Source organism: Phoca vitulina, unplaced genomic scaffold (assembly GCF_004348235.1).
Source record: "Phoca vitulina isolate PV1807 unplaced genomic scaffold, GSC_HSeal_1.0 scaffold29, whole genome shotgun sequence".
NCBI classification, from domain to species: domain Eukaryota; kingdom Metazoa; phylum Chordata; class Mammalia; order Carnivora; family Phocidae; genus Phoca; species Phoca vitulina.
In genome coordinates this window covers 10,565,750-10,582,313 of record NW_022589732.1, presented here as the reverse complement: position 1 = coordinate 10,582,313, position 16,564 = coordinate 10,565,750, and the positions used below count along the sequence as shown (strand labels likewise).

At 53.9% G+C, this 16,564-nt stretch overlaps 1 protein-coding gene across 1 annotated transcript in view; it reads right to left on the bottom strand.

Annotated features, from left to right (window-relative positions):
* Nucleotides 1–16,345, bottom strand: part of HK1 (hexokinase 1) — a 63,173-nt gene extending 46,828 nt beyond the window's left edge. The window contains exon 1 of the mRNA XM_032423609.1: nucleotides 16,161–16,345. Within this exon, the coding sequence (XP_032279500.1) occupies nucleotides 16,161–16,223 (63 nt within the window). The 5' untranslated portion in view covers nucleotides 16,224–16,345. The remainder of the gene's footprint in view (nucleotides 1–16,160) is intronic.
* Between the last annotated feature and the right edge of the window lie 219 nt (nucleotides 16,346–16,564).

The following is a 16,564-nucleotide window of genomic DNA, read 5'->3' as shown; positions in this document are numbered from 1 at the left end:
CACGCTCTGTCCTACCCCCAAGGCTGGCACCAGATCAGCAAAACTTGCTGTCGTGGTGCCCACAGTCTGGCGGGGGAGAGGCAGTCACGATACAAGGGTGTGTGAGCAGCCCCAGGAGCAGAAGTCTACTGAGAAGGCTTCCCGGAGGCGTGATGTCAGGGTGTGCATCCAGGCACGGTCAAGAGCATGTGTGAAGGCCAAAGGCGGGGGGGGAGGGGGGTGTGTGCAAGGAACAGAAAGAAATTCAATATGGATCAAGCACAGTGTAAAAAGTGAGGCAACTAGAAAGACTGTGAGGAGCTAAATTGTGCAGGATCTAGTAACACACGTTAACAAATTTAGACTTGATCCCAAAGCACAGCGAGCCTTGGGATGACTTTGACGAGTATTCAACAATGAGATTTGTGTTTCAGTGAGATTGAGCTGTCTGCTGGGGACAGAATGGGTGAGCAGGGGCAAGACCATGCACTAAATCAATAAACGTCACATTGCTACTCTAGCATTTGGGACATGCTTCTGCTATCACGTTCCCCACCCTCCATCATGAGGTGTTTATTGACGGGTCTATCTCTTCTGATAAAACATGTGAGTTCCCTAGGGAAAGGAACTCACCCGGTTGCCTGGTACAAAAGAGGAATTTCATTCATACTAAATGCTAGAATACTACTCTATATTTATCTTATGACTCACAGTATCTCGAGTGCTTTCATATCCAGTAGGTCATTTAACCTTCAAAACAACCCTATCAGGGACACACTCTTGATCCCCATTTTACAGATGCAGAAACTGAGGCTCCACAAAGCAAAGCGATTAGTTCAAAGACACAGCCAAGAGAGTCAGGTCTCATACCTGCAAGTCTAACGCTGCTCCCTACAATTGTTCCCATCCCTCAGGGAAGACCAGTTCCCCTATTCTGTGGAAGGCAAGCCCAAGTAAAGCTGCTGAGGTTTTCCAGCTGGACAGGAAGAAGCTTCTAGAAAAGCCAAGGCTCTCTGCAGCTCCACAGCCATCCTGCCCCTTGACTCAAGGTGCAGGTTAGCACAGGGACACTGATCCGAGAAAAAAACCTAAAAGAGCCTAGAAGCTCAAAGGAGGAAGCAGGTTGGGGACACAGAACACAAGCCAGCCCCCAAGCATCTTTGGAGGGGAGGCTTTCCTCCCCTGGTTCAAGTTCATGAATCATTATGTGGGACAACCCCTCTCAGAGGATATGTGGAAACGGGGTCCAAAAAGAAGGTATAAGTTGGGGCCGAGCTGGAACTGAGCCTGAGGCCTCCTGGATCTCATGTGAATGAGAGAGTAAGCCACGGGGTGCCCTTTCCACCGGTCTTCGGGAGCTCAGGAGGGGCCTCTGAACCAGCGCAGATGCTGGGCCGGGGTGGGCTGGCCAGCCAGGCAGCGCCCGGTGCAGGGCTCAGCGGGTCGCCGGCACACGGACTGGGGCCCGTCGAGCGGCGCAGGAAACACAGGTGCAAAGCCCACGTGGGGGACACTTGTGGAACACTCCCAAGGGCCCAGAGTGCCCAGCGCCTCACCGAGCCAGGGGCCTCGCTCCCCTCGTTCAGGCCAGCCCTGCCTGGCAGCTGGCCGCACTGCCCCTGTCCACCTGGGAAAGGCGACTGGGTCGTGGCTGGCGGGAGGGAGGGAGGGTGTCAGGCCAACCCCCCTGCTCGCGTGCTGCGCATCTCGGGGCGGCTGCGCCCTGCAAGGAGCCCAGCAGGAGAGCTGCTATCCCTTCGGTGGGGCCAGAGGCCCAGGAGCCGAGGCCGGCAGAGGGAGGCAGCCCTGAGAAAGGACAACTTCTGCTCTCCGGGGGTTTGGCCAAAGTCTGTGGTCTTCTCAACTTGTCCATTTCTATCCCCTCTCCTCAGCGTCTCAGATCGCGCCCCTCCTCCCTGCGCCCCGCCCTCCCCTGACACATGCGCAAACAGGGGCTGCTGCTTGGCCGCCCGCTGGTGCCCAAGGATCCCTCCTGTGCCTCCAACCCCTTCCTCTGCAGTTTGGTGACCGGAGGCCACAGCACCTCCGGAGGCTGCAAGCCGCAAGCCTCAGCCTTCGGATGGTCTGTCACAGGCCAGAAGCTCCCAGAAATCCGTGACAGGAACCCTCAGCCCGCCCCCCCCCCCCCCCCCCCCCCCCCCGCTCCCTCTCGCACGTGGCGTCTGACACACGCACGCAGGACTCCGGGCCAACTGGGAAGGAAACGGGGAGGTGCCAGGCTCCCGGACACCACCCCGCGGGCTGGGTCCCGCAGACTCTAGGCCAAGACTGAGAAGGACCCCCGCCCCGGCTCCGGGCACCTCTCCCCAGCCCCTGAAGGGAAGGTGCCCTAATACTGTGCAAACCCTTGTCCTGGATTGGCCTTCCTGCAGACCAGGAAGGCCTGGAAGCTCTCGGCCGCGCCCGAAGCTGGACCACGGCAGAGGCCGGAGGAGACCCGGGAAGAGAGAGCACGGCCCCCCACCAAGCTCCTCTGGCTCAGAGCTGTCGGGCTAGCGAGAGGCCAGGGGCCCGCACTGGGCTGCACGCGAACACCGCTGGGCCCGACCTCAGCCCCCGCTCCTGCTCCCAACAGAACAGGCACAAAACACCAACTCAAGACCGGACATGCCCGAGGGAACACGCCCTTGTGGCAGGAGGCACGGTTACCCCTGGTGACCTGGGCATTTTGACACCCCCCCCGGTGGACGGGGACATGGCCATGGAAATTTTTCACTCCTTCTCTTCTCGGCTCCGCCGCGAGGCCCCAGAACAAGGCAGGGCACAGGGGTGACTGCAGGTGCCCGGCGCCCGCCTTCCAAGTGAACTTCCCCGGGGAGACGCTCTACTCGCAAGACAACTGAGGGGCGGGCAGTGGAGGGTTAAGAAAACTCTTGCTTCAGGACAGGGCAGAGATTTCAACATCGGATTCACTTCTCTTAGGGAGGCTGACTCAGGAGAGAACCGGGCCGATGAGTGTCACTTGGATAATAGTTCGCCATCTGCCGAGGGCTCTGCCGTTTATACTCAGGACTGTCACACACGTTGTCCCGTCTGGATGTCACAGAAAGAGATGAAATGAGCTCATGGACGCCACGGCCGGGCATGAGGCAGGCACGAAGAACGTTAGCTTCCGCCACCACAACCCGGGGAGGGAGGCAGGAAGGACAGCCTTATCCCCGTTTTAGAGTCGAGGACACGGGGACCCGTGACTCACACCAGGTCTCATGGTTTGGAAGTGGCAGCCAGGTCTAGATCCCAGGTCTTCTAAGCCCTCATTCTGGGCTTCTCCTTACGCCTTGGAAAGAACACGGGACTGTGGATGAAGAGAACGGGGTTTGAACCTCGGATCTGCCATTTAGTAGCTGTGTGGCTTTGGACAAGTTACTTAACCTGGCTGAGTCTTGCCTTCCTCACTGTTAAAGGCGATAATAATGCTTTCACCTCAGACAGCTACTGGGAGAATTTTAAGAATGTGCCAAGAACAAGGTAAACATCAAATAACATTTCCTACCCCCCCATCGAAATGACCAAAAGGGAGGCCATCTCCCTCTGTGCCCTGGCTAACTGGTAATCACGTGTCCTTGACTTACTTAGCTAGGAGAAATGCACTGATTACCAAACATTACTGACCCATTCTGTAGAAGAGACCACTAAAGGCAGCGCAGCCATATGCCCGAAACCACGGCAAATTAAAGACTCTGGCGAAATTCCTCTGAAACACTGTTCTGTTTTATTAGGTTGTTCTTTTTTTTTTTAACTAACAGGAAGTTATAGTCACAATAAGCAATATACACTTATTATTAAAAAGTTCACACAACACAAAAATGCATAAAAGTAAAAAGTATAATTTCTCCCCCCCCCCAGTCTTTCCAGAGAAATCCCTGCTAAGAGCTTTATGGATTAGGGGCGCCTGGGTGGCTCAGTCGGTTAAGCATCTGCCTTCAGCTCAGGTCTTGATCCCAGCGTCCTGGGATCGGACGCTGGGATCGAGCCCCGCATCGGGCTCCCCGCTCAGCGGTGAGCCTGCTTCTCCCTCTCCCTCTGCCTGCCTGTCTGCCTACTTGTGATCTCTCTCTCTCTGTCAAATAAATAAATAAAATCTTTAAAAAAAAAAAAAAAGCTTTATGGATTAGGATGGTTTTTCTACCTAAACACTCATACATACAGAGCTCGCCTTTTTTTGTTTGTTTGTTTTACAAAAATGGAATCGTACCTGGGGGGTGGGAGAAGGGGAAAAATGGAATCATAAACACTTTCTCCTTTGAAATCTTAACCCCACCTTCCTATTTCCTCCAGGACCTGCCTTTAAGACTCACACTAAGAACCATACTTAGATTTCCTCAGGACCCTGCCTGGTTCAATGATGAGGCACGGACAGGGTAACGCGGACATCCGTGTCCGCCTCTGGCTTTGATATCCCGTAGGCACCTGGGTTTTCCCATCTGTAATGTGGGGTGTGTTCTCATGACCTTGAACTACAAAGGCCTCTTTCTACTATGCACAGCACTTTCACAGTGGTCCTCAAACTATCCTGTCCAGGGATGTGGTGATGGTGCCATCACTTCCAATGCCCTAAGGAAAAATCAGAGGCCAAAGAGGTTCTTCAAACGGCCAAGGTGACCACTGGTCAGCAAGAGAACTGGGGTAGACACCAAGTTCCCTGGTTCCTGGTCCTGTGCTTCTTCCTCTGCAAGCTTTCCCGCTCAGCCGGGGAGAACCCAGGCCAGGTCCCTCCTAGGCCCGGGAGATGTGGGCATGTGGGTGGCATTAAGACCACAGCTCCCACCACTCTACGGGCAGCACGGCTCCCTCGCCTTGCAGAAAGCATGCCACTCCTCTTCACTCTCCACCAGCCACAAGCTGTCTGACCTGTTCTTGTCCCCCTTCACAAAATCCCGGGAAGGAAGTTCAAAACCATACTGAGCCCAAAGGCTCTGCCCTGCTGTGGTGTGCGCTGGCCTAACCCCCCTCCTGCCCCTCCTCCCGCCTGCCCAGGCTCCTCAGTGCCCAGCCCCACCTCACTGCTATGGGCAGCGGCCCAAGGAACCTGTGTTTCTGTCCTGTTCTTGGCAACTGGGGAGCAGCTCCTGCTCAGCTCCTCGTGGCCACAGGAAGAGACATCCTTACCCTGCAGAGTTCCCCACGGGAGCCACCATCCCAGCACCAGCCTGCCTTCCCTCAGGCAGCCTGGGGCCCTAACAATGGTTCTTCACCCCCAAAGGCCTTTCCTCATGGATCCACCAACCCCTCTGCTTGCTCAGCCTGTAAAGGGCCTCTCCATGCCTCACTCCTCCTTTCTCCCAAAGTCCACCTCCAGACTCACCTCCTCCGAGGGGCATGCCATGATCCGCCCCGCCCAACAGCAGCTGCTCCTCTCCTCGACATCCCCTCCGCCATCAGTGGTCACTATGTAGGTATTAATTTGCCCCGGTGGACACATGGCAGCGGGAGAGCCTCTCCCAGCAGCGGCAGCAACACACACATGATCTGTGCCCCCAGCTAGTCTGTGAGCGCCCAGGGGACAGGGGACATGCCTTCCAGGCCTTTTGCGTCCTCTGCAAAGCCCTCCGGGTGTCTTTTCCACTGGGCTGAGTGCCTGCGCTTCTGGGCGGGAAGGCCTCTGATGCCGCCTAGGCAGGGAGGTCTCAGAAGGGTTTGCTGGCTCAGATAAGGACGCTCCTCTTCCCTGAATGGCCCAGCCCCTCACTTCAGCCTCCTGGGGACCTGCGTGGGGCCAACAGCCTCTCCCTGAGGGACAGAGTGTTCCAGGCGTTCTCTGGTCCTCTAACCGCCCCCCCCCCCACACACACAACATCTGCATCTCAAGGCTGAGGCCCATCAGGACACAGAGCCCTACAGATAACCGTGATTCTCACTCCACTCTTCAGGCCTCCCAGAGACTGCTAAATACCTAACAGCCTCCAGAGGAAATGTGTTTGGGAAGATGAATTCCACTCTAGAGGCTCCCGAGTGAAAGATGGGTGCACCAATATCACCAGAGCAAACAGGACCCCTTCCGCAAGTTAAAATATTGTAAGGGGAGGTTCCCTTTCCCCAGGCTCTTTACGGAGGTCCGTCCCCTCAGGCAGCCCAGGGACCGGAAAGGGTTCTTCACCCTTATCTACCATTATTTATGCTTCTAACTGCGAGCTCCGAGCTCCCTTTCAACGAGCATGGGCTGGGCACCACAGATTATCCATTTGACACTTCTTTGTACTCACAACAAATCAGGAGGAAAATGGGATCCCCGCTCTTGATGAGAAACTGAGGTCTGGGGAAGGGAGATGTTAAGCAGAGACAGGGCCCATGCTGGGCGCATCCACCTGCCCTGACTTGCAGCGGGGCGCAGGGACTGCATCTTACACAGGAGGAAGCTGGGGCCATGAAATCAAGTGAGGGACCCCAAGCACCCAGCAACCGGTGTGGCTCCCGCTCAAGACTCCAAACTCGACACTCCTCCCCTAGTTCCCCAGAATCCTCTTGCTAGGAGAACCGTGTAAGGCCTTGAGGTCATGCCCAAGGTCCTCCTGGCGACCTTGGTATGCACTAATACCCCTTAACAGGCGCTTCCTGGCTGGTGAGAGAGACCAAGCTGCCGCCCAGGACGAGAACAAAGCTGTTACACTGAACTAGCTAAAAATAAAGGAGGTACCCAGTGGCCTCAAGGGGAACAGAACCGCCCTGGAATGTGGCAGGGCAAGAACAACAAGCTTAATTCTCAGCCTCCTGTGCTGGGGCCAACCTCCAGACTCACAGTTCCCAGTGTCCCAGGTACCTCCAGCCAAGAGAGAAGAGAGTCTCCAAAGTGCAGTTTGGCTTTCACTATGAGACAATCAGACCCTAACGCCCTGGGGTGCAAACAGTGCAGTGGTGCGAGTAGACCTGGCGAGAAATCCAAAGCCCTCAGGCCTCCTCCAGCTACACTGACCCTGCCCCCATCACCTTGGGCAAGTCACTTCCATGAGCAAAACAGCAACAAAGAAAACTGCCCTCTGGCCCTCATACAGGGCACAGGAGCTCCAGACACCGTGGATTACTCTTCTTCCTCCCTCTCTGGATTACTCTGCCTCGCTGAGCCTCTCGCGGTGCCTAAAGGTGTGTCCCGGCATTCATACAGTTCCCTATGCTCTCCGAGTGTTTCCACATCCCTTCGCTAACTGGATAAATGAGCAGACGGCAAGGCAGGAATCATCCACCCCATCTGACAAATAAGGAAACTGAGGCCCAGACAGCTCGCTGGCCACCACCACACTGCTCAAGCTAGAAGAATCTGTTAGAGATAATGGATCCCAGCCTCCTAGTCTTACGGATGAGGACACTGAAGCCCAAGGACCCAGAAGAACCCACTGCTTTCAATGCAGAGTGCCTCTGCCCAAACTTTAGCCATAAAATTCACTGTCTAGCAGAGCTCTGTCCAACAGAAACATAATGCAAGCCACATATGTAATTTTAAACTTTCTAGTAGCCACATGTTTTTTAAAAAGAAAAACAGGTGAGGGGCACTTGGGTGGCTCAGTCGGTTAAGCGTCTGCCTTCGGCTCAGGTCATGGTCCCAGGGTCCTGGGATCAAGCCCCACATCGGGCTCCCTGCTCAGTGGGGAGTCTGCTTCTCCCTCTGACCCTCCCCCCTCTCATGCGCTCTCTCTCTCTCTCTCTCTCATTCTCTCTCTCTCTCTCAAATAAATAAAAATCTTTTTAAAAAATAAATAAATAAAAAGAAAAACAGGTGAAATTAATTTTAATAACATTGTACTTAACCCAATATACCCAAAATATTATTCCCACAGGCAAACAATGCTTTTAAAATGATTAATGATAGTTTATATATCTTTTTGCTATACAAAGTCTTTGAAATCCTGTGCGTACTTGACACTTAAGAGCACATCTCAAATCAGACTCACCATATTTCAAGTGCCCAGTAGCCATGTGCGGCTAGCGGCTACTGTTCTGGACAGCATAGCTCTAGCATCCCCAGTCTGGGAGCCTTGGGTGATGGTTTCTACTGCAGGCTGCTGCCCTGTACTGTTTTGGAAGCGTGCAGCCCTGGACCACGGTCCGTTCTGCAGGGGTGGCGAGATCTGCCCACCGGTGTCAGACAGACCTGCAATTCCTCTCCTGGTCCTACCGCTTTCTGGCCACCAAGATCATGTCAATTTCATTTCCTGAGGTTCAGCTGCCCCATATGTAAGATGCAGGAAGAAATACCTACGTCCAAGTTGGCTGGAAGGACTCAACTAAATCGAGCACGTGAGAGTACGTTGTAAATAGAACTTTGCAAAGGTGACGTGGTGCCTTGACGACAGTGGTCTGGGTCTCCTACTCCACTCATCCCAGCCACCGAGAGAGACATCAGAGAAGGCACCAGGAGACACCAGAGAAATGAGGGCAGATCGAGTAACAGGGCTGAAGGCAAACCCCAATCAAGGAAACTAGCCGCTTACAGTGCAGCCAGGCAGAGGCTGCGGGAGAGAACAATCTTCAGGACTAGGCATTACAAGAGCATTAGGGGTTCTTCTTGCAGGTTAGGCATTGCCCTCGGTGGGGGTCCTCTTTTAAATGCAAACAAGGACGGGGGTGGGGGGGGGAAGACAAATAGAAAGAGTACAGGGAGAAATTTGAAAAATGGGAAATCCCTAACATTTCACCGTAAATGACTTTATTGGGCCAATTTCCTTCCCAAGTGGAGGGAGTTCGTCAACACTGAACAAAGGTAGAGGGACATGGGGGGAGGGGGGCAAGCAAAGCCAATGTGCTGGTGTTGGGGAGGATGGGGAGGATGGGGAGGAAGGGGAAGGAGAGAAAGGTCTGGGGAACCTGGGGGCAGGGGGAGGTCCGCATCTCTCTGCCTCATCTCTCAACCTCCTTGGCTCTGTTTCCCTAAACAACAAAATGGGAAGGGTTGGGTGTGGTATGGTGGGAAGAACATGGGTTTCTGAGTCAGCGGACCAGGTAGTGTTGTCCCTATTACTAATGAACTGTGTGGTCTTCAACAAGTCACTTCACCCCTTCCTGGGGGGGGGGGGGGGTCTCTGTTTCCTCGCTTCTAAATGGAGACGGTGCCTTTCTCCAGGTGGATAAAGACAGGGGCTCCCAGCAATGCCACTCCTATGCATATGCCCAAGAGGAATGAAAGCATATGTCCACACAGGAAAAACATGCACACAAATGTTCTCAGCAACATTATTCCAAAGTGGAAATAACCCCCATGTCCATCAACTGACATATGCATAAACATACCACGGTATCCGGATACAACTAAATATTATTCAGCAACGACAGACTGATCCATGCTACAGCATGGACGAACCTTGAAAACATGGTGCTCAGTGAAAGACCAGACACAAAGGCCACATACTGCATGATTCCAATTATATGAAATGTCCAGAAGAGGTAAATCCATTTTTAAAAAAGAAAGTAGGTCAGTAGATGCCAGGGGCTGGGGTGAGGGTGGGATGGGGACTATCTGCTTAATGGGTACGGGGTTTCTTTTAGGGGTGATGAAAATGTTCTGGAATTAGATGGTGGTAATGGTTGCACAACCCTGTGAATGTACTTGAAGCCACTCTGTACACTTTAAAATGGTGAGTTTCACACTGTGAGTATTATACCTCCACTAAAAAAATAACGGGGCTCTTCTGTTTCCTATCTGAGCCTCGGGGTCTTTCTCCAAAAGTGGAGATCATAACAGTACCCCCCGCACAGGGGCGTTGTGGGGATGTATCGCCTTCAGCGCAGTACCCAGCGGTGAATGTGACAGGCATTCCATGAAGAAATACTGATGATGAAATGAGACCTGTGTTAGGAAAGAAAGGCCCCTAGTCGGCGTTCAATGTCCCTCCGAGGTCCCCTTCAGGTGTCAGCGTCTGTGGCCTGTAACCAAGCCTGGAATCAGATGAACACAAGATCCAACATTTTCCGCCCCGGAGCAGGGACCTCGGTTTGCAAATGGCTGGGCTGCACACTTCGCATTTCAGTTGTCCTGCAGTGGGGCACGGTCACCCTCTCCTTTTACGGAAGATAGTCAGGGAGGCTGCGGGCCTGAGCGTCCTCTAACAGAGGCGGGCACATTTAGGGGACTGATAAGCCAGCCGCGCCTGGCTCCACCCAGGAAGGGAAAGGGTGTGCGGGCAGAAGCCCACGTGCATGTTTTAATTCCCGGAAAAGTGCAACGGATTCCCACACTGGAGCACGGGGGGCCACAGAGAGCCCTCCCCGCCTTTCCCTGTGCCTACTCCCCCTCCTCGGGAGTGTGCACGCGTCCCAGCAGCAGTCAATGGGGCTGGCACGGCTCTCAACGAGAGCTGTCAACCTCACAAGGGCTCTGCTTGATATGGTAAATGAGGAAATGGCTAATTTTAAACTAAGCTCGAGTGCTGTAATGTGAATGGAAATGACTGGGAAGAAAGAGACTCTTTAAAATTATCTACTTGGGATGCCTGGGTGGCTCAGTGGGTGAAGTGTCTGCCTTCAGCTCAGGTCAGGATCCCAGGGTCCTGGGATCGAGTCCCACATCGGGCTCCTTGCTCAGCGGGAAGCCTGCTTCTCCCTCTTCCTCTGCCTGCTGCCCCTGCTTGTGTGTGTACGCTCACTCTCTCAATCTCTCTCCCTGACAAATAAATAAATAAAATCTTTATAAAAAAATTATCTACTAAAACATGTTACAGGTTTGACCGTCCCGAGGGTTAGTGTGGGACAAGAGGAACCTGTACAAACTTCTGATGGAAGTATGAAGTGGCAGGACCCCCGGGGGATGGCAATTTGACAAAATCTGGAAAATGGGAAGATGCACACACTCCTCTGCCCAGCAGTTCCATCCCAGATGGACAGCCCAGAGCCCAGAGCAACGCGCATGTCTACTGGAGCTGTGCGTGAGAAGAATCACAGTGGCACTGTTTGTAATGTGAAACATCAGAAACCCAAATCCCCATCAAAACAATAGATAAATTATACATTGTGGTATATTCACACAATGTAAGAGCATGCAGCAGTTTAAATTGATGAAACACAGGTGTATGGATCAACATGGAAAACCCCCGAAGATAGATCGCTGAGGTAGAAAAGGCAAATTGCAGAAGGATACATAGAGTATAGCATCATTTACAAAAGCTTACAACCACATAAAGTAACACTACACACTGTTTATAGATACATGCTATGTAATAAAGGCATAAAAACATGCATGGAAATAAGAAACATCTAAAACAAGACAGAGGCGCTCTCTGGAAGGAGAAACAGAATGGGACAGAAGATGGGAATGCAGGGCTTCCAGTCTTCTCTAATGTAATTGTAACTGTAACTTCTCAGGCTTGAGTGGGGGGTACACAGGTGTTTGTTAATGTTAATCTCAAATCTCATTTTTATGCACCTCAGATATTTCGTAATAAAATTTGACTCCTACATATTGACTTGTGGGGGAGAGAATATAGATTCCAAGTTAAATCATTAAAATCAACAAAGATGGATTTTTCTTCTAGAGGAAAGAAGCAGAAGGAGTAAGAAGAGCCCATTGGACCCCATTCCAGGTTGTCTTAAGACCTTGAGAAAACCATGTCTCTCTCCATGGGACCTCCAGTCCCTGTTTCTAAATGAGGAATAAAATCCCTGCCTTGGGTCTGCAGCACAAAGGGCAGGCGGTGGGATGCCCAGGGGAGGCGCTGCTCTGGGACACTCAGGAATAATACTACTTCCTGTCCTCACAACCTCTCAGGTTTTTGAAAGCATACACACACACAAGCATGTTGTACACTTGTGTGTATTGTTAGACAGGCGCATGCGCACGTGCACACATACACACACACACACACACACACACACACACACTTGATATCTGATAAGACAGCCAGAAACGGTACTGGGATGCTCAGAGATAACAAGCCATTAAAGAGAGAGCAAACTACATTTTGAGAACTATCCATCTGACTCTCCCTCACAAAGTTTCTAAGTATAATATTCCCATTTGTCCACCTAGAGCCTGGCTTTAAGCCACTCCTGAGCAAGTGATTTCCCACCCATGACCTGACCCCTGGCCCCGAGCTGCGAGGGCATTCTGTGCTTTGCACTTATCATAAGACAGCAAATCATAACTTATGCTCCAGGGGAACAGGGATCATGTCTACCAAGTCTATAGTTGTCACCCCAGCCTCGCACAGCCCTGTGCACATAATAAAGGACTCAAACGTCTTCCAAAGACACTACTGAGTTCCCATGACCAGACTGGATTCTAAAGGTCCTCAAAGCAATAAGCAGGTGCCAGCAGTCTGGCCATGACTGCTTCCGGGCCTCGGAGGGGTATGGCTGCCCCGCTGTCTGCAGGGGCGTCCTCAGGCATGCTCAGAGCGGACTCAGGGGCTAATTCTACCCAGCAGGAATCCCTGACTGCAGACACACGCGGAGACAGTACCAAATCAGTCTCTTTTGGAGAAGGCTGCCCATGCCATCTCCAGAAAACAGCAGGAGCGTGGGAGGACGGCAGAGCATGGCCAGATGTGAAAGTCCCTCATACCCACCCGGTTTCCCAGTTTATTCCCTCACGAAGGTCCCAAATTATCAAACCAAATGAAGCGCTGGGGCTTCTCTTGGGGGGGGAGAACTCCGAAGACATCTGAAGTAGCAGGGACGAGGATTACGAGATGAAGATTCACCAAGAAGTGAGGCTCTTCCTGGACATTTGTGTAACACCACATCTAAAGGTATCTGAGGTATTTTTCATAATTTTCTAACCCTCCTCTCCCTCACCCCTGATCAATAAGGAAAGGGCAATTTTTTATGCTTGCTTTTGCAGCTGGGACACATGAGCTCTGAGAAAATAAACCGTGGGTAGCCCTTTAACTGCTAAGCATACTCTCCCCCACCTGCCTGGGCCCAGTACTCCTGAGTTCAGCTGTCGGACAAATCGCACCTGTTTGTTCACCTGCTAGTGGAGATTACTTAGGGTCACGGGGATCCCACTCAGAGATAACCCACTAGTCACCATTCTGACAAACTTAGAGGAAAGGAAGCTAGTTCTCCCTTTTTTTTTTTTTTTTAAGATTTTATTTTTAAGTAATCTCCAAACACAGTGTGGGGCTCAAACTCACAACCCTGAGATGGAGAGTCGCATGCTCTACTGACTGAGCCAGCCAGGCGCCCCGGGAAGCTAGTCCTTCTTAAGAGGCCAAGTTCTCACCTTGCTGGACTCCTCTTTCTCTCCCAAACAAAGCACTATGCACACCGTCACCCTCCTCCAGGCTCCTAACAGCGAAGCCAAGCAGAAGAAGCAGGCAAGATGACAGGCCTGTTAAAAGTTACTTGGAGGTCAAAGGACCCAGTCTCTAGCTGCAGAACTAGTAGATGTCTGGGATTCTGATGAATGGGATCTTTCACAAACACACACATGCCTTCCCTTTCCTGCTGAAAGCACTAGGAGAGTAAAAGGAAAATATGTCTTGTACTTATTTCAGTCTAATGCCAGGACACGCTTTTCCCAGCACCCCATTACCCAATATCATGAAGGGACAGTCTGGTAAATGGGGCTCCACACCGGGTAGCCAGGCACTTGGCCTGTTTCAACCCCGGATATATTTATGAAATTGAATTAGTGACATGTCTTATAGGCAATGGAGAGAGAAATGATAACCCGTTTCATGATCGCTTCTGTATCCTGAGCAATCCCGAAGAAACCTTCCCTGGCACCATCCCATCTTCCTTCCTCCTATCCCCAGGCCAGAAGGCAAGAAAATGAATGAAGGTTAGTGGGGGGTGCCAGGGCTGTCTCCAGAGCCCCAGAGCCTGCCTAGGGCTGAAGGGCTGACTCATCATGGCTACCCACACTGGCTGGGTAGGCAGGCGGGGGGCTAGCCTCACTGGGTCCCCACTGGGTCGCAGGGAGGGCCCAATTTCGGCAAGAAGAACAGGCCTTGCAGTCCTGCAGCCCCACCCAGGCTTTTCACAGCAAGCAGTGGGTAGAAAGGACTGCTCTCTACCAAGTCTTGAGTTCCAAGAGAGAAGATGCAGTCCCCCAGCTTCTGCAAGGTGGCGGTGGGGAAAGCTGACTAGGCCACTGGAACGCGTGTCCACTAGGCTCTCAGGAGGCCCAGGAAGCTTCCTGGTGACCACACCCATGGATGGCAATGCCACGTAGCCCATAATGCAGACCGAGGTGATCCTCTGGCGGGAATACACACACACACACCCCCCATAGAAAGCAGTTTAAGATGGTCCCCAGTGGTGTGCAAGAAAGCCATCTCGTCCTTAAAACTCTCCGTGGCCAATAATAATATGTGGTGGAAGTTTTGGCCTCAAGACCCTCCTCCAGCAATGTTCTGAGGCCAGCAGAGGGTGGGGAGGGAATGCCAGGATCCCAATCTCAGAGCAGAAGGGATTTGAGGACGACCAATTGAATCAGAAGTCACACACCCAGATGCCTCGGGGAGCCTGGTGGACAGAATTCGAGGGAGGCCACAGTCAACACTGAGTGCCTGATAAAACAATTCTTACTGAGTACAGTCCAAACCTCAACCCAACATAGGCCCTGGAGGCCACACAGGTGATGGCGGGTATGGCCAGTGGAAGCTTAGAAGGGTCATCTGGGTCCCCCATCCCAGGGATCTGCTGTCTTGAGCTACAGTGTGCGCCACATGCAGGGGAAGGACAGTGAACTCATCTGTAGCCGAAATTCCCCACTGGAAATGGGAAGAACATCAACGGCACACCCCACCACTGAGGAGAACGTGAAATGTACCTGGAGGCAGGCACAGCTCCTGAGCTCAGTGGCCAGAGGAAGCTCCACGTGCTGCCTGGCAGTGAGCAGGAGTCCCACAGTGGGACAACTCTAAAGTCACTGTTGCTCCTAGCTATGAGGGGCGGTGGCAGATTTCCAGGCCTGTCTCCTAATTGCCCTACTCAGGTCCCCACTCAGCACAGGACCCAGGATCCAAGCAGCATCCCCAGGGCCTTTGTCTCAGCACCTCCCCCTCAGCTGACTTCCAGTAGGAGCCCGGGTTCCCAGGGGAGGGAGGGAGAGACCCGCCCTAGCTCTGCCTCTAACTCACCGGGTGACCTTGATGAGGTCACTGCCCGCAGCAGGCCTACTTCCTAGTGTGCCAGAGGGGGTTGTCCTAGGTGGATAGGAAGAGAACTGAGTGAACATCCTGTGGCTTTACGCTCCTGCCTCTCACCTGTGGGTACTTCCCTCATCTGAACTCCACAGTCAGGTTCACTGTCCATCCCAGCTTACTCCAGCAGTCCTCCCGTCACCCATGCTGGGTGTGGGTGGGTCAGGAGCCCGTGCCAGGCCTCGGACTGGTAAAATGGGCGCTCTTCCTCACCACCTAGGCTGTTCCTTAAAAACATGGTGGCAGGGCTGGCATAAGGGAGAGATACACCTTTAAGACCTACCAGTGGACAGTATTTTCTGCTAGACAGATGTCCAAGGCAGCAACCCCTTAGGGTAGGGAGATGCGTCCCTGTGCGAGTACACACATGTCACAGGCATACATGTGAAGGCCTCCATCCGACTCAAAACACCAGTCTCTTATTTAAGCTCCCTGCGCTGGCTGGAAATTACAGTTTAAGAGAGCAGTCACGTAGAGGAATAAAAAATTCCATTCAGACATGCCGCTCCGGACCTGAGGCCTATGAGCAAAGTTTCCGGTGGCCTCCGCACCCCTCCCCGTTCCGGGAAGCCGGGCGGGTCACCCTGTCCCCAGATTAAGGGGCAGCCGCAACAGAGGGTAGAGCTGGGGTGAGAGCTTCTCCGGGACACCCGGCGCCCTCCGCGGGAACCCCAAATATGGGATGCCCGGCCTCCAGCCGGCACCCCCGCCTGCTGCGCACTCAGCTCCCCACCATCCCTGTAATCACTCCTCCGCCCACGGCGCTCAGAACCTTCGGAACAGGCCCTGCGGACCGACCCACCGGTCCCCGGGCTCAGGCGCCTCCCCGCGTGGCCCGGGGGCCCGTCTGACATCCACAGCCCGGCTCAAGGGCACTGCAGCACGCAGCCCGGTCTCGGGGGTCTTCCCCCCACCACACACACAATCCCGGGCAGAATCGCAGGGCGAAGGCTTCTCCCGCCCTGCAGTCCAAGCAGTGCCGGCCTGGGGGAGGCTGGGCGCGGGATGGAGGCGGCGGCGGCGAGCGGATGCCGGAATGCGACGCTGCGGGCAGAGCGCCGGGCGGCGGCGCGCGCGGGGGCTCACCTTTTTGACTTGGTCATCCTTCAGCTCGGTGAAGTAATAGGCCAGGAGCTGCGCGGCGATCATGCTGACGGCGGCGGACGCGGGGCGGCGGGCGTGGGGCCGGCGTCGGTGCTCCGCAGCCCGGGCGAGCAGTGGTCCTCGGGCGGCTGCTCGGCGGCTCCTCCTCCTCCTCCAGTCGCGGCTCCACCCCCAAGGCCCGGGAGGCGGTGGCTCGCGCGCTCCCCGGCTCCGCGCTCCCGTCCCCGGCAGGGTGACAGCCGCCAGCCGGCCCACCTCCTCGGCGCCCATTGGCTGCCGCCCGCCTCTGCAGCGCCAGGCGGCGGCGTCCGGGCCCGGGCGGGGGGGCGCGGCAGCCGCTCCCTCCCGCGCCGGAAAGGGGGCGGCGGCGCTGCGAAATCCCCCAC